The following is a 26210-nucleotide window of genomic DNA, read 5'->3' as shown; positions in this document are numbered from 1 at the left end:
TTACACAGAAAAAAGTTGCCCATCCTTGGTCTAAGCAGCGAGGGGGAGGAAGGTGTGAAATACATACTAAGTTTAGATAGAAAAGAAAAGCCACAATTTAATTTAAAACACGAAGAAAAGGTGCTTACGAAGAAAAATTGAAACTCAAAGTTGTCACTTTCGGGGACCACTACTTCACTCTTTTTCTCTCTACCGTGTCCCGACCTACTCTCTCTGTCCCTTCTTTTTTTCGGTTTTACGACCCTTTGTCTACATTTCTTATTCCCCTTTTACAACTGTACGCAAATGGATTGCACATGGACCGACAAAACCGCATCTGAGGGAGAACGAGGAGGTCCAATATCACTACAGTTGCATTTGCACGTTACATTCATGCATTGCGTTCAGTTACAACTTACAAGTGTAACACATTAAGTCAAGACATCGCAAGCGATCGACCAGTCGATCACGATCGACTCGTTGGCCACCCCTGCTCTAGATCACATTAAAGTGAAATAAGGCCTATTTTCACTTGCCAATATACAGTATGTAAAAGCCTAAATGTACCCTCACTGACAAAAAGTTATGTACAAAGATGATGGTGTCTTCTTGATATGACATAACTTGGAATCAAATGAAACTTTATTAATGTGAATGAACATTAATGATGTTAAGTCAAGACTGTTGTAATAAAGTCTGTTATTACTGTTATTGAGACTGTTGTAATAAAGTCTTGGTCTCACTACAGTGTCTTGTATTGGTCCACCTTTTTTTTATTTAATTATTTGACATTTTATATAATTTTGTAACAATATTGAGTTCTTTGATGGAAATGTTTTCCTAAAATGAAAGTTATCTCAAATAAATAAACTCAAATCATAATAAACAAAACAAAACATTTTTATAAAGATTAAGAATATTTGTAAATACAGTATCTTTATTTTCACTATTTATTCAGTTTCATAATGCTGTAGAAAGTTTTTGTTGATTTGGTCATATAGAAGTCTATTGTAGCAGTACTCATCATCTTGACTGACATTGCTTCTTGTCAACAGTGCTTATTTTTTCTCAAAGCATTTCTTCTTTTACAGATATTTTTGCTTTGTAAATTATTATATTTTAAGTGTATTTTATGTAAAGATTTTATGAGGATTTTAAAATTCTTGCAGGTTAAAAAATAAAGGTAATGATGTAAGGTATCAAGATCTTGTAACTTGTCTTGAACATTAAAATCTTGGTTTAACCTTTAATTACAAGTTTTGCTCTTTGTCTTGATCTTGAGGGTTAGGATCTTATTTAATTTCACTGGTGAACATAATGACTATAGTTATAAGTGATTACAATATCTTAGCAGAGACAATTTCCTGTGGAATAACAGTTTAAGTTAAAAGAAATCTTTAGTATCTTGTAAGACTCTCTTGTCTAATATCCCTGTCAATACAATCAGGCATAGAGACATACAAGCACTGTATGGTATTCTACAACAGATCTGGCCACAAATGTAATTGCTGCTCCAGAACTCTCATTCTCATGATTGGTCAAAGCTGGCATCTCATTTGGTCACACCATAAGGAACAAACAGGCCAAGGAAATATGATGTGAAAGATGTTCTTGGAAATCCCTAGCTATATGTAGCCAAGGATTATCTTGTACTAAAATGGCTATTTGCATACCAGCCCTACCAAATAAGGGTACAGGATTTCACGAATTTACACCGTGCCATTGATGTTTCTCACATCACTACTAGGAATGATCAACTGTCATAGAAAGTGGTTCCCCAGATCAACAGATCAGCACACCAACAGTGGGACAGTATGCCACTCAGCAGCAAAGGTGGGACTGAAGTGCTAACTGGTCTTTCACACTAACAGTGGTCATCCAAGTAGCTCAAAAAGTTTTTAAATCAAGCATCACCTGTACAATTTCTGCCTTTCCCATATAACGATTTTTTTAGTAATTTACAATTAAAATGTTCTACGTTAAAACATGCAAAAGCTGCTTAGCCACAGTGTAAAACATTTCACAATTAAAATATCCAGTAACCATGAATAACCATACTTTTTTGTTTTTTGCTCCAATAAAACAGGAATCGGTATGATTATTATTTATGAAAAACTGGAAATTAACATTGATTAAAGTATTTTTCTTTCATTTTATACAAATATATATCTTTATTACAACCATACTATCATAAGACAGCAATTTAAATGATGTAATCTTAATATGCAATTGATTATGAAGAATTTTTCCCGCATCCAGAGAAAAAAAGGGATCCCAAGTGATTCCTATCCTTAAAAATTAATGTTATTTTTACTAACAGAAAACAAGACGTGCTCTATATTAATAAAAAGAAGCAAACATTAAACTTTTTAATGAAACTTTTATAAATTGTTAACTAAACTAGAATATATTTTGCCTTAAATAGGACAAATGAAAGACGAATTGAAATTTCTTAAGAGAATTTTTTCACGTGCATATTAAGCAATCATCAAGTATAATTAAACGCTTGCAATTCATTTATTTACAGTTACAAACAACATTTTCGAAACGTACAGTTTAAACAATAATATATTTATTGAAAAAGATGATTTAAATCTTACCTTTAATAAGTTATTAATGGCAATACCAGTTAATTCGGGTTTTAATTTAAAACGTTTGACAGCATTTTCGTCCCTCAACGAATACATTTCTAAATCTTTATCAAAACATTTGGGTCACATGACAAACTCGGTCGTATACTTTCATTGGTCTGTTAGCACTCGATCTGCGCAGAATCGTTAGTGTTTACGTAATTTCGTATTCGTATAAAATAACCAGAAATCAAAATTTAAAATATATATATTATTATTATTATTATATATTTAATATAATATATTAAATATCGGATATTAAATATAATAATAATATTATTATTATATTTATTATGCGAAATATAATAAACTGAAAAACATTTTTTAAATTATTACTGTATTTATTTTCTTAATCTCGATTTAATAAAAAGAACACTTATTGAACACTTTATGAATTTAACTGTATTGTATTAAATTCGTAATTAATACGAGATTAGTTTTTTTTTTAAATGTACTGTACATTTAGTTGTTTTCGTAAGAATGATTTAATTTCGTAATTTGTTGAAATGTTTTCTACTTTTAATTTTTTGATATTCCGCCCTGTAAACAGTAAAGTGGACTTTTTTCAAATCATCGCGGATTCGGCTTGGCCCGCAACGGGGCCGCCGGATGGTAAGAGATGGTCCCGATATATCTGGAACGGACTACACCCGAAAAATTCCTGGGAATTTTTTTACCAACCAGATTCGAACTCGGGTCTTCTAAAGTGACATTGCTACTTTAACCGCCTCAGCCATCCTGTTGGCATGGGCGTAGCCAGAGTTTTGTTATGGGGGCCTAGTAGAGGCCAATCTAACACAACATTGAATTATTTCAAATTATTAATAACAGTGTGCACAGTTGACCCTTTTTTTTATCTTTTAGTATTCAAAATTTTTAGCTTTAAGTTTTTCGTTCTGTTTCCAAATCGGCTCAACACTTTTTCGGCTGTAATTTTCTGGGGGCACCAAGTTCACTGGGGAGGACCGTGCCCACTCAGGCTCCCTCCTCGCTACGCTCATGCCTGTTGGCAACAAAAAATACTAAAAACTATGTCGGGTCGTATCAAATTTCTGTGTAAAAAAACGGAGTTCTGTCTAAAAGGAATAAAAAGTGTACAAAACACAGAAATAAATTTTAATATAATTACAGAATGAAATTGCTTAATTTATGAAAGATTGCTAAATAGTATTCCCATTTCAACTTTTTTTTCAATCGTCATACAAAGTAATCAATAGATATTTAGATATCTCGACCCAATGGTCAACAAGAAAATAATTAGAGACGAACTAATAGCTAATCAGATCAAAACAAATAATAATAAACTATGTTAAGACATCATTACAGAAAATTAAAAACTTAAATTTTTATGTTGAATTTACTACATTGTGTGAAGACATATTTTTTAAAAATTCTTTTCTCCCTGTGGGCCTCTTTTAGCAAGCCCATTATGAGTTCGGCTAGGCCCACAATGTGGCGGCCGGGTGGTGAGGGAAGTTTCCATAACCACCTTCCCTTGTCTGACTTTTCATAACCCCCTTCCTCTCTTCCAGTGCGGACATCATTTATGGATAGCCCTTAATAGGCATAATTGTAGAATGGTTGATTCACTATGGTAATGCTTAATTAGTTAATGCGAAGTATTAATCAATCAACAGTTTGAGCAATTCAATTGATTGAATTTATTGATGAAAAACGCAAACTCAGTGTGAATGCATTTATTAAAAACTTTTAATTTACAATAAGATAAAAATTTTACAATAAGAGTATTGATAGCAAAAGCTATTTTATCTTGTACTCTTTTCACTCTTGGACACTAAAAACTGTTTTATACATATCCATCAAGGATTCGACCAGGCCAACAATGATGGTGGCTTGATGATAGGGCACGAGATCAAATGTATCTGGATTAACTCACCAGTGTAAATTTCTAAGCCAATTCAGACTTGGTTTGGTTTGGTGGGATACAATAAAGCAACACATAGAGATGCCTTTCAGGAAGACTCTCTGTGGTAAACTGGCCGTATTTAAGTGTTAGATATGTGGGGGAAAAAACCCGAAAAACACGCAGCCAGCCGGTTGGTTAAACACAAATCCACGACCAGCTATTAATTTTTATCCATAAGTCTCTGATTCGTACTTACTGTATATGAATCTTCGTTCATTCTGCCGTTTAGTTGAGAGCCTTTCACTTGAGAAATTCGCATTGGAATTCGGGTCTAATCTTGAGAAATTTTTCTTGGTTGTTCTGTCTGATTCATATAGCCTAAATCGGACTACGTCCCTCATTACTCAGACGTCCCATTGCGAACCTGATTGAATTGACGACAGACTAGTTAAAAAGACCTCTTTAAACCATATAGTAGTTATATCAATATATGAGCAGCTGTAGTACCGAAAGAGGGACTAACTCAAAAATTAAAAATATTTGAATTAATAAATACTTTTAACGCTATTACCGTGCACGATGACTATAATGCGTATGGTCCGCATTACAATCATAAATGCTTTTTAAAAACAAGGTTTTGAAAGTTCAAATAAATTTTAATTTTATTTTTGTGTCAATGGGGAGGACTTAAGCACCTGTGGTCTTCCCCTTTGCTGTATACAGTATATACTACGTATATATCATAATAATGTTTTGAAGAGTTTCTTCTCATTCGCCAGCATATTAACGATTCACAGTTAATATGATATGTTATTTATATTTGTTTAATGATATTAAGTAAATATTAATGAAAAATAAGTACAAAAGTGTTTTTCGTAAACAAATCGCTGTATCATAATGCAACACATCTTCATTTTTATAAAAGCAAATTTAATCATTACAGAATACAAACAGAGAATTCTTATGATTATTCTGGAAAATTGCTATTTAACATTACATAACAAAAATGCGAGTATATATTGATTTTTTTAAATTTATAGTGTCTCTGAACATGTTTTGAAATATGAAAGAAACATATATAAGGTGTCCCATAAGTTGGGAATCTTAGAAGTTCTGTTATCTTTGTTTATTCTTTTACAGGTAAAGCATGGTGCTGAGTAATGAGAAACGAATTTACGTTATTTTATTGGTGGGGATCCGCGGTCAGCGAGAAGTCGCCGAAGAGTTTAACAGACTGCACCAGACTTCCCATCAATCACATACAGTAGACTTCCCCTATAACACTGTAGATAATTCCGTTTTATATGAATTCCATGTTGTACGAGTCACTTAGATTTTACAAATACGTGTGCTGGGCTGTGAATGGCTGAAGTATTTGTAAAATTTAAGTGACTCGTACAACATGGAATTCATATAACACGGAATTATCTACAGTGTTGTATGGGGTCTACTGTATAGCTATCTGGATGTAACCTATTAAACTCTTCTCTATGACTGAGATCATCACCATTAAAATAACTTGAATTCGTTCCTCCTTGTTAAGCGCCATGCTTTATCTGTAAAAGAATAAACTAAGATTAACAGAACTTTGGTTCCAGACTTTTGTGATACGCTCTGTGTATGTTTTGATAACTTATATAATCTACACATAAAAACCATTTATATAATTTCTAATTAAACCGAAGTTGAACAAAAACAATATATACATTTTGTTTGTAGAAATGGGCTGGCAGAATTACAATTTAATAAAACATAAAATTCATCTGGATACAAGTCCAAGTTTACTTGCCATGTCTAATCACCAGGAACAACTATTTCCATTGCAGAGACAACCTTTCTTTAGCACATAGAGATGCCTTTCAGGAAGACTCTCTGTGGTAAACTGGCCGTATTTAAGTGTTAGATATGTGGGGGAAAAAAACCCGAAAAACACGCAGCCAGCCGGTTGGTTAAACACAAATCCACGACCAGCTATTAATTTTTATCCATAAGTCTCTGATTCGTACTTACTGTATATGAATCTTCGTTCATTCTGCCGTTTAGTTGAGAGCCTTTCACTTGAGAAATTCGCATTGGAATTCGGGTCTAATCTTGAGAAATTTTTCTTGGTTGTTCTGTCTGATTCATATAGCCTAAATCGGACTACGTCCCTCATTACTCAGACGTCCCATTGCGAACCTGATTGAATTGACGACAGACTAGTTAAAAAGACCTCTTTAAACCATATAGTAGTTATATCAATATATGAGCAGCTGTAGTACCGAAAGAGGGACTAACTNTTGAATTTTTTAAAAATTATTTGATTGATTTTGAATTAAAATTAAAAATTAATTAAAGTATTAGTTTAAAAGTATTTAAAAATGGCATCAAGTAGAAGAATTTATTTATAGAAGCACCAATAAAATAAATTAAACATTTTTCACAATAGAGAAGTCGCTGTAGTCTGTTTTCTACACGTTTTCAATTTAATGACGCTCCACAGAGGTTTAACATGAGAAGCGAAACTCAAACATTGCAGAAAATATTTGGAAATGTTAATTCGTTTCCTTTTAAAAAGAATAAATGTCACAGTAAAATCAGGTTAGTTTTTCTTCGATTACTGTTTTTTAATTTTAAAGGAAATTTTATGGTACAATAGTTTTTGTCGAATTGAAATCTGTTGTATAATTTAATTTTTAATTGTAATTGCGTTACGATAGAAAAGTTTGTATTTAATAAAAATTTAGAATGTATTCGTCGACATTGCATAATTTAATATAGTATTTGTTTTACTAATTATTATTTCATTTGTAAATTAAATAGAATGATTAGAAAATTATTGTAATATTTAGAGTAAATAATATAAACTAATTAAGAGCTCTTATATAAACTCTCATTTTGTCTAAAAGCGTTGAATTAATTAAAATATAATGTAAATATGTTTACATTAATATATTCTAATTAATAGAAATATTAAAAAATATAAGGCTGTGTTCTGTTATATAGTTTAATAAATTGAAATAATGAAATATCATTAATTGAACTCTAAGAAATAAAAATAATGGATTTAATCATGATTTTAATGAAATAATTGCGAAATATTTACCGAAAAACTTTTTATTCAAGTGAACTAGATTCGTCAGAAAATTTTCGATCCTTTATCATGCGATTCAGCTTCATTGAGTAAATTGGATACGAAATTCTTATTATAAATAATCATAATAATAAAATGCATAATATTAAAGTTGTGACAAACTCTATGCATGAAGATAAATTCTATTGTGCTGGTTCAATGGCCGAGGCAATTAAAGACCTATCGCTTGAGAGACCTAGAATCGAATCCTGGTGAGTCAATTCCTCGGGAATTTTCATGGGCATCTACCCTGGATATGTTGGACCCCGTCCATTACCACCTGACCATGTCGACCTGACTGGACTCACAATGGGTATGGGGAAAATGTCCTCTCAGTTCCACGGGATAAAAAGAACCGAAAATGTAGAATTATGGGATAAAAGCTACACAACACATAGGCGAAGTCCTCTTGGAAGGACTTTCTATCGGAAATTGTCTCCTATATAGGTGTTAGATCAGGGGTTGCAAACTGGATGCCCGCGGGCCAGATACGGCCATTAAAGCTCTTTATCCCGTCTGTGGCCTTGATTTCTTTTCTAAAAATCAATATTTTTAACATCTAGAGGCAATTAAAACGTCAAACTGTTTACATAAATCATAAAGGCCTGTTAACAAAAGGATCTTTGTTAGAGCCTTTTTTTTAAATCACAGCATGTTTTGATTTACCGAATAACATTGAATACGACTCGCGTCTGATATACATCTATTTGACTGGCCCTTTGCTGCGTTTGAATTTAAGATCCCTGTATTAGATATTTCTGAAGAAAACCGGAAAACTCCACGTGGCCACAGGCACGAAACCGCGACCAAGTACCATTCTACTTTTAGTACCAACTACCGACTGTGTTCAGGATTTTATCCATTGGTCACTGGTGGGCAGGCGATTAAGGAGTCAGTCTATCATTCTGGGGACCGAGGGGCGAATCTGGGCGAGTCTAGATATATCCATCACCAGCCGGTCACCCCATTCGATTCGAGTCTATCATGGCTGAACCCATGATAGACTCGAATCGAAAAAGGCTCTCTTAATGCCCACAGACCAGAAAGAGTAAAAACATTAGTTTTTCAGAAAATAAAATTGAAGATTATTTAAGGGCAACTATATTTTGATTAGCAATAAAAATTTTTACATATATTAATACATAAATTATTTTTTATATTAATCGTTCTCTATAAAAATTAAATAATAGATAAATTAATAATATCATCATCAGTTGACCACTAAGAGCGTATATTTATTTCCAGTTGTGAACAAGATGACCAATACAAGTCTTATCAGAATTCTGATCAAGTAAAAACAGCGTGGAAAGTAGAAACGGATAAGCAAACAGGACTTTCATATTTCACTCCTGTTAATTCCAGTCTAATTGTAGAATCTTCTTCATTATCTCGTAAAGATTCTTTAATAAGTATTAATTTTTTTCGATTTAATCTAACAAAAAACCAGAAAATATTGAAGTTTTGTTGTTGTGTACCTAGAAAATGCTTGAAATCCACTGATAATGATATTTATCTCGTATGTCAACAATATACATCGTTTCCACCATTTAAAAATGGAGAATCTGTTATTCTAAAAAGTAGTAATGTGTCCTCAAGAACCGAATGAGCTATATTTTGCATTATTTTATCTTCAAAAATAGGCTACATCTGTTAACGTAAATAAAGTTGGAACGCACAGGTGCACTTCATTGCATGTTTACGACATCAACGGATGTTTGCTCAGTAGTATTTTTTCATTATTCATTATTTTATTTTAAAATATTTTAAATATTGAAATAGCAATTAATGTATAATCTTGAATTTTATGCTATAAAATATTTTATGCTATAAAGTGGTTATCTCATTCAAACATAATTGAAATTAGAAAGATTAATTAAATATTTTTTTCTGTTTTCATTAATTATAGATATTTAAAATTAAAAACTATTTATTTTTTACATAAAACAATAACATTTTGTTCTATGGGATTTTAGGTATATTACAGAGCAAGTAATTCATAAATATATTTAACACTGTATTAAAACGTTCAAAAAATAATTATAAAATAGATACAGAATGCTTCTTTTATATGAATTTAATTAAAAGAATGAAATCAAATTTCATAAACAGTATTTGAATAAGTTATGTCATTCCAGTCAATTTAACTGGTGAAATTTTTCTTCCATGTTTATCTTTTCTACATATTATATTTATTCATAAAAAATGAATAGGTTTAAATCCTCATTTATAGGCTGTATCTATTATAACAAAAAAACTTGAGGAAAAAATTTGTGATGCAAATTTATTTAATCACAGATGAATAATGCAGACTTGTCTTAACCCAACTGGAGCCCTAGGCATGGTCAACAGTTGATACTCTTATCAGGAGTTTGCTGTTCGATGAAGGAAAAAAAAATTATTTAATTAAACAAGGATCCTGATAAAAACAAACTTTAATAACAGAAAAATTAAAATTCTACGAAAATAATTTAAAAATTTTAACTTTTTTCCGGTTTTCATGACGTACTGTACATTATATCTTAGCAATAGTTTTTTCAATTTATCAATAAAAAATGTAATTTTTTTAATGAGTGTGATATGTGCAATGTCATTTTAAAAGACTCAGATTCAGTAAAACCGTTTTATATTGAAATCTAATTATATATATATATTATTAATTGAAGAAAAAATTGCATTATTCTTCATTTGAATATCTTTAGTTGATCATCACGAGTTGCACATATGTCGGACCCCTCTCACCACCCGGTCGCCCCCAGGACCATCGAGAAGGGGAAGCTGGGGAGTTTTCCTCGGATCCAAAGAAAACTTAGGGGTTTTTAGTGGGTCCTATTTCTATAAATTAATGTTAATTTTGCTAACAACAAATAAGACTTTTTAAGTGCATTTTATTCATAAAGAAACATTCTCTACGTATTTCATATATTCAAAAAAAAAGATAAATGATGTCCACTCTATCCCTGGACTCCATACCAAACTTTCGCCCTGGCTGTGCCCATTGTGGGCCTGAGTATGAACCACTAAGTGCCCATAAAGCAAAAAGAATTTTAAAAAGATGTAGAAAGATTCTCTTTAAAATAATTCAACATTACATTTAATTATAGTTTAATAATTAACTTTATTTGATCTGATTGACTTTTATCGGCCGGAATATCTGGTAATTTATATTTATATTAGCTATATTTTATATCTCTAACTGGAGTAAAAATATTTAACTTTTTCCAGAATTATAAATAATAATCATTTAAAAGAAGAGAAAAAGTATTTAAAATTATAACCCATTTCTTTTTCTTGCAGTAATTAAAGATTGGAATTTATAGAATTTTCGACTGGTTTTGAATTATAGCATCTTATAACAGTGTTTCTCAACCTCTAACGAATCGTAGCATCTCCCCCTTCACTTCAAAATTCCGATGCCGAGGGCCAAGGCTAACGCCAAATTCGTGCTGCATTGAATAGACTAATGACTAGTATAATGTTATTTGTTTAAATTATTGTACGATATAACAAATAAAATAGCTAATTATTCTTAATATAATGTTTTACTATATCGCCCAGAAAATTGTTTTTCGTCCCCCCAAAATATAAATTGTTAGAAATCGCCCCCTGAACATGGAATCGCCTGCGATATCGCCCCCGTTGAGAAACACTGATCTTATAAAATTGGCCTTATTTTTTATATATTGTGAACGGAGCCCTCAATAGAGTCGATATAAATTTGGAATCCGATCTATGCTACTTTAAAAGATCACCAAAGCCAAATTTGCACTTAAGCTAAACAAGTTGAAACTTAGAGACTCGCATTGAGTCTATAACTTTTTTTTTTTTAACTCTTACCGCCCTATATTTAACCATACGTTTACCCATAGACCCACAATAGAGTTGTCGGATGGGAGGACAACCCCCAAAAATTCCTGAGACTTTTCAAACCGTCTGAAAATCCGATCTTAACCACTCGACTCTGGACATCGAGTCTGACTTAGCGCCTCAAATTTTTACATTTATCATTATTTGATGAAGATAAAGACCCTGTTATATGTTATAACTTCAGGCTGCAACAGGTCTAAGTGCAGCTTTAAAAATCACGAAGGATCCATCAGAATCGAAGAATCCCTTAATGCATAATAAGACTTTTTAAAATAATACTTAGGCTACTGTTTCAATACAATATTTTCATGTTTTTGAATTAAAACAAAATGCTTAAATTGATAGTTGTATTAAATTATATATATTTATTTCTCTATGATGTCTATGTGAACTATGCTTTGTTATTTTTGCTGTGGAATGATAAATGCCGAATAACGAAATATTTGATATTTGTTTTAAGACTGTAACCAGTAAAAATTTTGAAACATTAATTCCTGTTTTAATTTCGTGAGTAATCGTATTCAATTGCAAAAATTATTTTATTCATTATTAACATTAAAAATGATTATTTAATTTTAAATTCCATTTTATTATTATTATTATTATTATGATTATTAAATTTCACCAAATTCATTAGATTAAGGGTTTAAAAAATTAAAGTTATATATACTTAGATATAATTGACCAATACTCAGTTGTAATATATAGTAACTATGTGAATTATAAATATATAAATTACATAATGATTTAAAAATATAGATAAACTGGTTTTGACTGAATTCGGGGCCGTCAAAAGGGGAAGCTACAGGCCAGGAAGAAATTTAGGACCCTACCCCTGTAAATTAACGTTATTTTAATCAACAAAAATAAAATCTTTAAGATTGCTTTTTATGAATAAAGAAACATTCTACGTTCAAAAAACAAAATGGCAGAAGGAGCCTATGCCCCATACGTTATGGAAGGCTCTGACTGAATTATTTTAGTTATTTCTAGAAATATAAGCCTACATTGAACAAATATAATAAAGCGTTTATATATACTTACACATGTTGCATATTATGCCCTAGTTATATATAAATATGCAGGATTTTAAAATGCAATTGTCTGTTTCTTTCATAATAAATGAACACTTTTTTAAAATAAAAAAAATATTACCAGAATATTTAATATAATGTATTGTTTTAAACAATAATAAACAGATAAGCAGATCAATTTCTATAATCATATGATCTACATAAGTCGAAATTTATATATCGTGCTTGATATAGCTGAGTCATTTTCAGAAAGGAACCGTCCATTAACTACGTGTACAGTCTAAGAGAGAGAGAGGGGGGTTGAGAAAAGTACATCATTGTACGCGATGTTCCTATCGTGTACAATGATGGGGGAAGGAGTCAAGACATCATCTGCGTGGACTTTTTAGTGGCATACGAATTTGCTCTTATACTTACTAGTCGTGTGAATAAAATATCAGTTAGAAAATATTTACAGACCTTAAAGTCACTTTTTTTTTAATATCAGGAGAGGCCCATGTAATATTGTATAATTTAAGGGAAGAGGTTTGCCAAAAATACATCGTTGTACACAATAGGGAGGAGGAAGTCAAAAGTGGCTCAAAAATTGTATTCGTAATTAATAGACGGTCTCAAATCCTATTCGTGCTTTTTTAAATAATCTTATTATAACATTTCTGAATATAATGCAATTTTCATATAATCATATAGGCCTATATATATATATATTAACCTGTAACTTTGAAATGATAATTGGTTTGTGGAGGAATTGGATTGAATCTGTTACTCATAAACCAACATATAATAGGCTATATAGTTATATATAGCTTATATATGTGTGTGTTTGTGAACTTCCAGTCTTGCGTGGATTAAGAGCTGGACTGTCTAGTTGGTCTCAATTTTACTCACAAAAAGATTTGAATAGATTAGGTCATCGTAGAGAACAATGCTCTGATCCATCCTGCTTTACAGTACATTAAAAAAATCATCAAAATCCCCTAAGAGCAGAGATCGACTGAATTTGGATCCCTAACGGATATATGTACCTTTTAACTGCGTCAACTATTTCCATTAAGCCAAATCCATTTGTAATGAGTAAAATTGAAGCTGATTATTTATGTGCTGATATTAATATAATAAATTAATGGCGATAAGAGAATCGTTTTCATAAGGCTCTTGATATTCTCTTCATATATATATTTTTTTCTTTTTTGTATACTGTATAGCATTGAAAATTTTAAAATTTAAGATAAAATATTCTAAATTGTAAAAAGTCCAATCGCTGTATCACAATAGCGTTTAAAAAATGAATTAAGAAAACGAAAATGTAGGTTTACAACAACTTTATGTAGATAACTGAGTTATAAAATAACTGAACAAAGTAATATCTATAATTTCATATATTCTATTATGGTAAAAAATCATAAAAATCTAGATCAAACTGTTCAGTGGTACAGGCCTATGTAAACAGTTTATGATCGAGTTCATTAATGTAATGACAATATTTTTATTTATAAATTGATATATACATGATATCAAATGGTATTTGTAAATGTTGTTTACTTGATTGTGGTATATTTTGTGTATATTAATAATATACTTAACGAAAACATTCAGACATCAGTAGACTTATTTAAATAATTAATGTTATATTTCTACAACATTTGGATTAGAGAGCATAAAATATTCCCACAACGTTGGCAGGGAAAATTATTGAATTTTGAGCTTGGATGCGTACATTATTTATAGATATAATTAGTTGTAATTACTGATAGTTCTTAGAGTGACTTTATCGAAAAGCTACTAGAAACAGTGATCACTCCTATTTTAATCTCGTGTCCTTCCAAAGAATGGGCTCTAGCTCCTCTCATGTCAATACTTTTATGCTGATACACAATGTTTTGATAAAAAGTTAATTCCATAAAAGTATTTATATTATAATTCCTACAATTTAATAAATTGTTAAAGAACTGGAAATATTTAAATTTAAAAAATATATATGTATATATATAATACATCAAAAGTTAAAGCTAAACTCTATAAAATGTTTTAGCAATAATTAAATAAATAAAACTGAAAGTTAATTATATGAAATTGCATTTTGTAAATGTGGATAAGATCGAACTATGTACAATCTAGACATATACATAATGTAATAATATCATAGATACGAACATATAGTTAGACACAATTTCATAGATATAAAACGTAATAATACTTGACACCAGTCATAAAAAATGGTGGATGTGAACTTTCTATTTTAATGTTTCGTAATTTAGCATTCGTTCTTAGCCCTCATCTACATTGGCAGACTCCACATGGATGAGGCGTGTGCCTCTGTCAAATGTCTGCTGTATCTAATATGCAAAACTGAGGCAATCTAATGCATAAGTTATTTGTTTCTAACGAAAGAAGTTTCTTTTACATTTTTCGAAATATAAAATAAAATCACTGAAGTAAATAGAAATATTAGATATCACATTCGAGTTTATTGGAAAATTAGTTTTGTGTTTCGAATGATTTTCGTCGAAGTTTAATATAAAATTTTTTCCATATAATCGCAGTAATTTCCTTAAAATAAATTCTTCCCGGGAATGTAAATACGTGACAGTAAAGCCACAGCTGAATATTTTCTACTAAAATGTCCGAAGGGCAAAAATTCGTAATGAAATAAAAGTGACATGAAATAGATATCAGAAATAGGGCATGCGATTACAGCAATACTTGTTTTTCTGTCTATGGTCGAAATTAATAGGCCTAAAGAACGATACGTTTGTACGCCTAAAGTACGCATTGTAAATAAAAATTGGCAAACATTCACTAGAAAACGTACGCATAAACACTCAATATAAAATGAAATTGGCGTTATTGATCAAAACATCGAGTTTCGAATAGCATTCGTTATCATAATATCCTTTTTTAGACAGCAGGATGTCTGAGGTGGTCCTACCTCTTCGGGGGACCCGGGAACGAATTCGGCTGAGTGACTCCTAAAAAATGTTTCATGAACAGTCTGATCTGGCTATGTCGGGCCCAGTTCCTCATTGTGGGCCTGGTCAAGCCTACGATGGGTATGAGTAAAAGGCCCTCTTAGTACCCATAGGATAAAAAAAAAATTAATAATTTTTTAAGGATTAACTATTTCTAATCCAAATAAAAATATATTAAATTTTATATTTAAAACGAATTTTTAAAATTTAAATTTTTGTTTTAATTACAATTAATCTATTTAAATAAAAATATTTATAAATTATTATATGTTTGTAACTTACCACAGTAAAAATCCGTCCTTCGCTAATAAGGATGACGGGTATTTGGAGTAACTCAATCAATGTACCCATATAAGTGAAATAAAAGTCATAAAAGAATAAGTGCTTGAGGATATTAACTGGCGATTTGCATAGTAATAATGGGAAATCGCCAGCTTTTATGTACTGTACGTATCAAGAAAAACAATTTTTTTTCATTATAAAGCATATTAGATGATGAAATGCTATTAACACATTATGAATTGTTAAAATATTAGTATTATTTATGCAAACTGTAAAGCTTAACGCTTGGGCTCGGGTCCCAAACACCCAATTTGCCCTACTCTTCGGTAGGGAAAATAGGCTTTTTGAAAGTCATCTTACAAATATGATAGCAGTTACACTCATTTTTTAAATTTTATCTGTAAAAATACAACAATATACTGTATAAAAAACATAATATAATAAATACCGATTGAATAACATAAAATATATATAATTTATAATTTACAAGTTAGTAAGGATCTTATTATTTTTATTTATCTTTAGCAACAGGCTGAGAATTTTGTAACGGCATATTGAATAAATTTCAAATAAGATTTCAATTATTTTAAACAAAAAATATTTAAAGCACTGATAATAAAAATATACAGATTTGTTTCTATTACTTTACAATCTAATCTGAAATAAATATAGAATATTTTTTTTTCAACATCTCTTGATGAAAATAATAGAAATAAGTAAGAACAGGGTAGTCGAGTGCTTGTACGGGGTAGAGGGGCTCCTTTGCAATGTTTTTTTTTTTTTTGAACAAATAAAATACGTAGAATGTTTGCTTATTAATAAAAAGCATTCTTAAAGATATTTTTGTTTTAGTAAAAATAACATTAAGTTATAGGAGTGGGAATCGTTAAGGGTCCCTAAGTTTTCTTCTGTTCCGAAAAAAATCCGCAGCTCACTCTCTGGACGACCCTGAGTGCCACCGAGGGGGGTCCTCATTAAGGACCTGAGTGCTCTTAATGAAAGATTTTCAATGCAATTCTATTTTTTTTAAATATATTATTAATCAACTTTAAATTATTTAAATTATATAAATAACTTAGCATGAATATAATAAATGACGTTTTCTTTCATTTCTATAGAATTTTAGAAGAAAATTAAACAGATCGATTTTGTTTCATTTTATAAATACAGTAATTAATGATATGTGATATATAATTTTATTAAATGAGTATAATGCTCATATTTTGTTCATGTCTACTAAAATGATATACAGTATAAGACTAACGAGAGATGATAAATTAAATTATCAGTGTTATTGTTTGATGCCCGACGTCCAACACTATAATATAAATTAAATTCACATTAGTAATCTATGTAATGATAATCTATATCAAAAATAAAAAATCGTTATATACTATACGAAAGAATTTTAAAATATAATCTGGTTAAATTTAAATTATATAAAAAATCAGTATTTTAGTTCAAAACAACTCAATAGGCATTCAAATTTAGACAAAAAGAAAATTAGAAAAAAAAGGGATTTTATTTTTTATAAAATGGTATATTTGTTATGCCTCATATAAAGTTGGTAAGGTATTTATAGTATTCATTCCTCTTCATAAGTCCAGAATTTGTATCAACATACATTAGACGTTCCGCTATTTTCAAGCTAATCCCGAAAATTTAAAGCTCCTGCACTAATAAATTCACTGATAAAGCCATACAAATATGTAGACAGAGATAAAGAATTTTTGTTTATTTTAAACGCTTTTATTCAACTTATTTTGTATCATGCCTTCAAATCTTGAAACTCAAATTTCATCCACTTCTAATTAAGATAGAAGGCTGAAATTTAGTGGACATACTTAGTCCAATAACAATGCATTTTAATGATGTTTTACGAGGTGACATTTTCCCCACTACGAAATCCGATAAACGTAACTAAATGTAGATTTTAAAATATGTGTGTGTAAATTCATTGTAATGATGTAAAGAGAGTGGGCCACCTCCATCATCCTCCATTCCAATCTCGAAAAGCATGACCAATAAAAGCTTTTTTTTTTTTTTTAATTTTTAAAACATGTATTCAAATTATTCCTTTCAGGAAAAGTACTTAATAAGCACTTAAGAATAAGTACTTAATTTCTTTAATTTATTGTAGATTTATATTTGAAAAAATCAAATATTGTGTAATAAGTATGCAATTATAGAAAATAATTCTGGATACATTCCTTTATTATTTACCAAGTAATTAAAAATTCATTATATATATTGAATGAAATAACATTAAAATTTGTGTTCAGTCTTCAGAATTTTGTTTAAAATAATTAATTGAATTTATTTTTAATAATTAAATTAAATTAAATTAATTATATATTCAAAAAATTATTATTTCCTATGCTTACATTCATTTCATTCGAGTAAATACTTTATTTTAAATCAGTCATTTTTTCCAAAATTTAAATTTAGGTCATACACTTGCATTTCTATGTCAATCTTTTTCTGTTCGCCAATGAAAAATGCAAAAAAAACTGATTAGGTAATACCATTAAAAATTACTAGAATTTATAAATTATATCTGTTAAAAATGTTAAGAAAATTTTCTTTATAATCTTTTCTACAAATCAATATGTATAAGTATAATTAGTATGGAAACTCCAAAATAATAAAATAATGTCTGCATTTATAGCCATTAGTTATGCAATGTATAAATCATGACTATGTCTTATTGTAAAAAAAGTATATGATGCAATTTCTTAATACAATATTTCGTAATAGATCGTAGTATATGGAAATGCTTTATTAATTTAAAAGTTTTGATTAAAGTTATTAAATTTTGTTAATGCAATACATCTGTAATTAACAAAGAGAATATTAACGTCGTACTTTAAATTATACAGTATATATCATTTTTATTTTTAGTACGTTAAAGTTATTATGTTATGCTAAAGAAATTATCACAGTCGAACCTCCAGTCGAATAATGCTACCTCTAAACGGCGGCCATTTTTTCAGGAACGTTTTTCAAATGCATACAAAATAACCTCCAAATAACGACCGTTTTTTATTTCTTTTTACGTTCCTGCCAGTGACCATTGTTCAGAGGTTTGACAATACACTGATCAATAACATCGATAGTATAACTTTTAAATGGAAATTTTATTTATCTATTTTGTTTATTGAGCTTAGTTCAATACATATGATGCTAATTTAAATAATAATCTTTAGCCATTAGAATTTTATTCGCGTTTCGTTATAGGTTTAGCTGTTGTAATTGTCTTAACATAATTAACCTGTTTTATTTTCTACTAACGCAAAATTATTTTTAATTGGTCAAATACGTGTAGATAGTTTATAGCTTCTACTAAAAGAATTTAGACTAGTCAATAACATTTCGATATGTAAACACGGTTTCATATTTACAGGGATTTGGTTTTTGAAGGTCTTATCCCCAAAACAAAATTCTAAAATGGCCTTGAAGTCTATAACAAAGTCTCGGGGTATCATTTTCAATGTGATTAAATCAGAGAAAAGAAAAACGTTTTAATTTTCAAAGTTAATTTATCAAATTGTCTACATAAATACATTACAACATTAATTTTTCTATTCTCGATTGATTCAAATCTCTGCTAGATGGCGACTCTGATCTGGACTTAGCCCTTCACACAGGAGTAAATTAAGGCGCAAAAGTCCACCATTTAGCTAAGAAACGGCAGTTATTTTCATTTTCACTTCACATATCTAGATTAAATTTCAAGGATTTTAAAGTAATTGAAAGAAGAATTATTAAATTAAATTCTAACTCAAGTGATTTAGTTCTACCCAACAAAAAAAGTAAATAAAAATAAAACGTAAATGTTTGCAATACAATGAAAATTTTATTTCTCAATCAAGTAAATCAAGCAGACATAAAAAATATTAAAAATATACACATCATATTGCATAGGCCGATTTAACAAGCCACAGAAAGTATTGCATCCTCTCAAAAGAGATGTTCTGCGCTTGGCCGTCACTCTCCGAAATTTTCCAACGTATTTTGATTGGATCACAAATATTGACATTGGAATATCTCAAAATTAATAACGAACATGTACATTTTTTTTTTGACGTATAAAACATATACGATACGGAACAATAACAATTTTTTTTTTATCAGAAAAGATACACAATTTTGCATCAATGCAATATCTAACGAGTAGAGAGAACGTAAATGCTGTTGTAAAAATATATGGGAACCAGTTGAAGAAATGGAATTTCTCGGCCACACACAAATGGACCTAACATTAAAATTTATCATCACACTTCTTAGGGTTCGACTGGACCATACATAGACAGCAATTGCGCTAGCTCTACACTAACAATATTTTTTTTGTGAGAGCAACTCACTTAAACAAGACTAGGGATATCGGAAAAAAAAGCGACTTAATATTTTTTAAAAAAAGTGCAGATCATTGATGTTTTATTAGTAATTATGCTAAATATACACGTTTCAAAAATATAGGATTATGGAACCAGTTATACCTGGTTTTGTATATGGATTCTAAATGTATTTAAGAATATCATAAAATAGTAACAATAATATTAATAAAATATTAATAAAATTAATATAATAATATAGTAATTATATACGCCGAGCATGCGTTAACTTTACATAACTGACTAATGCTAATATTTTTTTTTTGTTTGTTTTTTTTTTTTTGAACACACGAGACGAATCATGCTGGTACACCTACATATCTTTGGCAGACTTTAATCAACAAAAATATCCACACATGGCATTGTAGCAAGCCATTCTACTTTCTCAAACTGTTCAATATAGATTTTTTTTTTCTTTTGTATCTTTTTACATGAGCTCTATAAATCGAACACAAATACTCGACGGAATCTGCGCAGAATTTGAGAACGCGTCTCTAAGGCACTACTACATGGACGGACATACAGTCGGCGATGATTTAATACAAACACATACAAAAATATTTAGTGTATATATATGTATATATTGTACATTGTAAGGCACTTTGAATGCACTTAAAAATTTTTCACGCCAGACAAATAGTCTAGGTGGCAAGCATTATATAAATAAATTATGAATAAAGGCTAGAAAATAAGCAAACGATAAACATTTTTTTCTTTTTTTTAAATATCGACACTTAAAAAAAAAAAAAAAAAAAAAAAAAAATTAAAAATCTTACAAAGAGCCTGTCATGGCGAATTTTTGGCGGACTTGGCCGTCACGTGTCTTGGCAGGAAGAATCCTATTGGTCGAGTTATGCCATAAATAATTCTATGTAGCGATTTCCCATGTTATGACGATTCTTTTCCTGGATTGCACGTTCTGCGTCGGCTCTACTGGGGAATGTCACCAAAGCTTCTCCATTAGGTCGACCGTCGCCGTTCCTCTGCAACTGAATGCATTCCGGTGACAGCTGAAAAGTGAATATGCAAAATTTATTATTGAATAAAAAATAATAATTAAGACACCAGATGGCATCGAATTGAATATATAATCGAGATAATAGGTCTTGGTTCGATTGGTTGAGACATTGCACATGTTTACGTAAATTTGACGTCATTTATTAGAATTATTCATTGTAAAACTAACGTAATGACGTCAAGATGACGTAAAAATGTGCACTATCTCAACCAATCGAATAGACCCGATATAAAATTTAAAATGATACAAGGCGAGACATTCAGTAGACAAGTTGACCCGATTTCAAATAATACGGCTATCGTTCGTAAATATTAACGAGGATTAAAAAATACGGTAACTAGAACGACAAAAAGTCGAAAATGTCAAACCCATATATTAACGTATATATAAATTTTTATATTATAAAAAAAAACCAACATCGACGCCCTCTCGCCTTAAAAATCTTCCGAGTTGATGTATAGACCTATAAAATTGTATTTATTCCAAATGCAATTTATTGTTTCAGCCTTATTTTCAGAATTAATTTTCTTCAGAAAATTTCTCTTTCCACATAAACTTATCTTGATTTTCATTTAAGTACAAAGGTTGAAGGTTTCAGTCTGGAAACCAATGTCACGAAAGCTAGTTATTTATTAAAATCACAGAGAATATTAATTTAAAACACCTAATGTTTTAAATTAATATTCGAATTAATCAGTTTGTTCGAAACTGATTAATTCGAATATTTTAGAAAACAAGAGAGAAAGTTTTCGTTTCGAACTTATTCGACTTTACAATGAAAAAATAAACAAATTAGTAAATGGTAATTTGTACCCATTTGAATTATTCTTTCTTCTGTGTACTTTGATATAAAGTTTTATATTCCCTCTTTTTAAAAAATTAATGTGAAATCCTACGAATAATTACGGATTTCCAATCAGTAGAGTAACTTGAACGGATATTGGGGGGTTCAGTTCGAACATGCAAGCCTACATTCGCCCCTGGATCATTGTGAACGTAGCCACTAGTACTTTGTATGATGAGTAAACTTTTATGTATTATATATACACATATATAAATGTGTTTGACACATTAAAATATTTTTCCTGTATTTATTAGAGTTTTTCTTTATGTATTTATTTACGAAGATAAGGAGCCCAGGGCCCACGGATACGCTATTGCTTCCAATATATATATTTACATGTAGTACAAATGACACATTTGACAAATTTTTCATTTTCTAATCATGAAATTGGTGGAATATACTTTAAAATACTCGATTATTTATTTTAATTCTAATACGTTAAAAATAGTTTACGATTTTATGAATTATTATAAAGCATAAATAAACGAGATTTTTGAAAAATAAATTCTAATATTTTTTATAGTAAAGATTATTTATCTCCAACTTAAACTTAAGATATCTTTATAACAGAATCAATGTTGCATTATCTATGATAAGTTTCAATTTCTACAAAATTTAAAATGGCTTTATCTTTTACTTAACTGTAATCCTTATATTAACAGAATGAATTAAGAATCAGAGGAATTTCATAGTTCTATAGACATGACATATGACTAAAACTTAATCCCAGATAAGGATAATAGTTTTTCATATTTATCTGTGGACAAACAATCCATAAAAGTCTACTTTTAATTCAAATCATAACTGATCCTTTCTAAATGTATTTATGATTTGGTTACCATTAACCAAATCACTTATTTCATTATCATTCGGTTAATATATGATTATTATTATTATAAAATTTAAAATGTAAAGCAATTATTTGCTTAATTTAAATTTTATAATAGTTTAATATTTTTTATTTCTTTATATTCTTTACTAAAAATATTACTAATGAAATTTCAGATCTAAAGAATAGTAAACCCAGAGCAAGCATAGTGAAATCCTTAACAACTAAAGCCGTCTTATATGCAATATGTTCGCAAAACTACTTAATTAATATTATATTCTAAACTTTAAACATAATACAAGATTAGATAAATTAGTTAATAAGTTAACCGTCTATAGAGTCACCAATTTCTGAAGCGATATTTCATGCAACTAAACGTTATAGTTAACTTATTAGTAGCCATAACCAGCGACAGAAGCCCCCTAACCTCAGCAATACCCTGGAAAAAGTTGAGAACTTCCACCACAGTAGCAGTGTATGGTAGACCGCGTAGAATTACCATGGTCGGACCAGTGTGCGGATAATAAGTTGTAGGCGATACTGGAGGACTGGGATATGGCCAGTAGAAGATAGGTGTATAATAAGTTGGTACACGTGGCGTAAGAGGTGCTAAAGTCGGAAGCACCTGAGCCGATTGGACATAAGGATAAGTTCCATACGCAGACGGAAGTACAGCTCCACTCGTAGACGTTAATAGACCACCTGTAAATAAAAATATAAATTAATAACTCCACTGCAATTTTTATTATATATATATTTATTTATTTAATATTTGTACTTTTTCAAGTAATATAAATTTATTGCATTTACCTGATGCAAATAAAGGTCTTTGTACAGGTATGCCTCCGGTTAATACCAGATTCATATCGTCAACGGAACATTGAAATACTTCGATATATCGCTGTTTCTTTCCGAACACCATATATCGATGATGTCGCTGTTGCGCAGCGATATATGCAGAATGCTCTGAGTCCATTTGAATAAAAGCTTCACCCGAAGGCTGACCCTAATAATGTTCTCATTAGAATAACCTGGAAATTTGACGTTCTAACAAACGTAAAAACACTTACTTGGGCATTGTACACCATGTGAACACCTTGGAAGACAATATTTTTAGCATATTCTCCTAAAAATTCTAGAATATGTTCAACTTGAGCTTCATAAGGAAGGCCTCTTAATCGAATGCAATCCCTTCGAGATCCAGAAGGAAGCAACTGTTGAGGCAATAAAGGGACTTGAGGAAGATTGGCAATTAATGGTTGAGGCTGATCGTAGCTCTGAGGATCTAAACTTCTATTTAATACCTGAATGGATTAAAATTAACATTTTAAAAATGTTTAAACAGTTTGTTATGCTGCATAGAAAAGTTCAGAAGCGGAAAAGAAATTAAAGAAAAGAGACGTATCTGAAAGATTTGTAGAGCAGCTGTGATGCTTCGAAGAATTCCTAAAGAAATGAGAAGTAGATTATAAAAGTGAATAAGATTTTGGGTTAATACTGAATTGAAAAAATTATCTCACAGAGAAACATGTGAGTTTTTTCATGTAAAAGCAATAAGATAAATTAAAGAATTTTTAATGTTTGGATTATAATAAGAATGTAGAAATACCAACTGTTGATTTATTCGTTTAAAAAGAAAAAAATTATACAATTTTTAAGTAGTAGAAAGTTAATTATTTTTTGGTAAGCACACAAAACAACAACAAACTATTATAAATATTAATTTTATATGATTCTGTAAATATTTCTCTATAATCACAACGCCTACATTATTCGAAAATCATAGAATAGCTGCAAATTTAAATAACAATAGCACAATAGAGAACACCAGTTTAGTATAAAAAGGAAATCTATTTTTAAAACGGGGGTGGCGACTGAATGAAAGATTCTACAAATAAAACCTAACATTTGATTAAAATATTATACTATATCATTAATTCGAAACTTATATTGCCTATAAAAAAATAATAAAAACAATGAATAATAATACAAATAATTTAGATGCTATTATTAAATTTAAGGTATTTATCATTTCTGATATATCTAAAAAGTTTTAGGAAAAGTAAATTTATCTCAACAGCTGGAAATTCCACACAGTAAAGAAAAGCTTGAAAATTCTACAGGAGATTAATATTTTAGTAAGCAGAAAATTTTTTATAAACTTAAAATAATTTAAAAATTTATTTATTTTTTATCATAAATTCTTATAAATTTAGAATAAATAAATAAATAACACGCAAATTCCTTTTCATGGACATCGACTGTATTTTTAGTTAAAAACGTAAATTTAATTACTTTAGAATCAATTTTGCTTCCCGTGAGGGTTGAAACAAGTGAAATATTCGCTAGAGGTCGTCTCACAACTACGTCAAGACAACGGACGCGAACAGGTTGAACTGGGTCCAATACCTGTTTGTCTACGTTCCAGCAGCCGAGCTGACCCTTTCCAGTGACACTCGAGCAAAATAAAACGTTTAAAAATTTGAATAACAACGAACTTTAAATAAATAATTACTAATTCCCACCGTGGGATTTTTTCACAAAGTTAATTATTCGCTCTCCTGGGAAGAAATTTCATTTTTGTGTAAATCATATATAAAAATGTTGTTAACAGCCTCTGTCCACGCATCGTTGCTCCAATGTCTAGACGAAAATTTGCCTGAAGGTGGCAAAGGTCGGTGTTATCACCAAACCTGGACTACAGTCCGACTTAAAGGTCAATTAAAATGGTCAAGCAGCTGCTAGTCCATTAATTCGCCATTCGCCAAGAAAATCTTAAACTATTATTTATCAAACTTTTTTGTTCGATTTTTACGTTATTAAACTCATTTCTGTATAGTTTGGAGAAATTCCTTTATAGTTAATTTATAAAATAAATACAATTTATCCATATAAAGCGTATCATTTGTTCACTTCGTAGAAAAAAAAAAGGTATTTACATTATGCATTGTGAGAGATAAAAATGGAGGTACTGTATCTCCACTTGTTTAATCTGGTGTGTCAATAGGATGAATCCATTAATTTCACCTTTTTCCCCCCTATCTCATATACTAGTTAATAAATAAATTTCAATCTGTCATAAACAACAAACAAATAAATTTGTCACCTTGGATAAAACAGTATGAAATTTGAAACAGTTCATCAATTAGTATAATATTAAACCATGATAAACAATTATTTATTTCTCTGTTCCATGTTATTTTATAATAAAACTTCATGCTTTAAACTAACTAGGTTATGTGAACTAAGAACTAATTAATATGAGATTCAGTTTGTTATCGCTTGTATAAATTTAATTTTAGATANTGGCAAAAAAAACTGATTACGTAATACCATTAAAAATTACTAGAATTTATAAATTATATCTGTTAAAAATGTTAAGAAAATT

The 26210-nt window shown here is 29.8% G+C and overlaps 2 protein-coding genes across 3 annotated transcripts; one reads left to right on the top strand and one right to left on the bottom strand.

The window, feature by feature from the left end:
* The first annotated feature begins 5987 nt into the window (after positions 1-5987).
* Positions 5988-9417, top strand: LOC111623593. Its single transcript, XM_023366220.1, has 3 exons — positions 5988-6094; positions 6905-7056; positions 8834-9417. Exons 2-3 carry the CDS (start codon positions 6968-6970, stop codon positions 9192-9194), a joined length of 450 nt encoding a protein of 149 aa, XP_023221988.1. The 5' UTR covers positions 5988-6094; positions 6905-6967; the 3' UTR covers positions 9195-9417.
* A 10156-nt stretch (positions 9418-19573) lies between these two features.
* LOC111623577 (epithelial splicing regulatory protein 2-like) lies at positions 19574-24286 on the bottom strand. 2 transcript variants are annotated; one of them, XM_023366204.1, is made up of 4 exons: positions 23893-24286; positions 23633-23828; positions 23250-23524; positions 19574-21141 (listed from the first exon to the last, which is right to left on the bottom strand). In XM_023366204.1, the coding sequence occupies exons 1-4, from the start codon at positions 23908-23910 to the stop codon at positions 20983-20985; spliced, it is 648 nt and encodes a 215-aa protein (XP_023221972.1). In that variant the 5' UTR covers positions 23911-24286; the 3' UTR covers positions 19574-20982. The 2 variants fall into 2 exon arrangements, with proteins under 2 accessions (XP_023221972.1, XP_023221973.1); XM_023366205.1 differs by having other exon boundaries at positions 23322-23524; positions 23893-24280.
* Between the last annotated feature and the right edge of the window lie 1924 nt (positions 24287-26210).

Source organism: Centruroides sculpturatus, unplaced genomic scaffold (genome assembly GCF_000671375.1).
Source record: "Centruroides sculpturatus isolate CEXI.00-Female unplaced genomic scaffold, Cexi_2.0 scaffold16, whole genome shotgun sequence".
In the NCBI taxonomy this organism is placed as follows: Eukaryota; Metazoa; Arthropoda; class Arachnida; order Scorpiones; family Buthidae; genus Centruroides; species Centruroides sculpturatus.
This window is presented reverse-complemented; position numbering and strand designations above follow the sequence as displayed.

Excerpts from the sequence above, each read along its gene's own strand:
- LOC111623577 (XM_023366204.1), bottom strand. Across the intron at positions 23,525-23,632 it reads AAGACCTTTATTTGCATCAG|GTGGTCTATTAACGTCTACG; the intron begins GTAAATGCAATA and ends TTTTATTTACAG. Across the intron at positions 21,142-23,249 it reads TTTTCCAGGGTATTGCTGAG|CTGTCACCGGAATGCATTCA; the intron begins GTTAGGGGGCTT and ends TTCACTTTTCAG.
- LOC111623593 (XM_023366220.1), top strand. The coding sequence starts at position 6,968 with ATGAGAAGCGAAACTCAAACATTGCAGAAAATATTTGGAAATGTTAAT. Across the intron at positions 7,057-8,833 it reads AAATGTCACAGTAAAATCAG|TTGTGAACAAGATGACCAAT; the intron begins GTTAGTTTTTCT and ends ATTTATTTCCAG.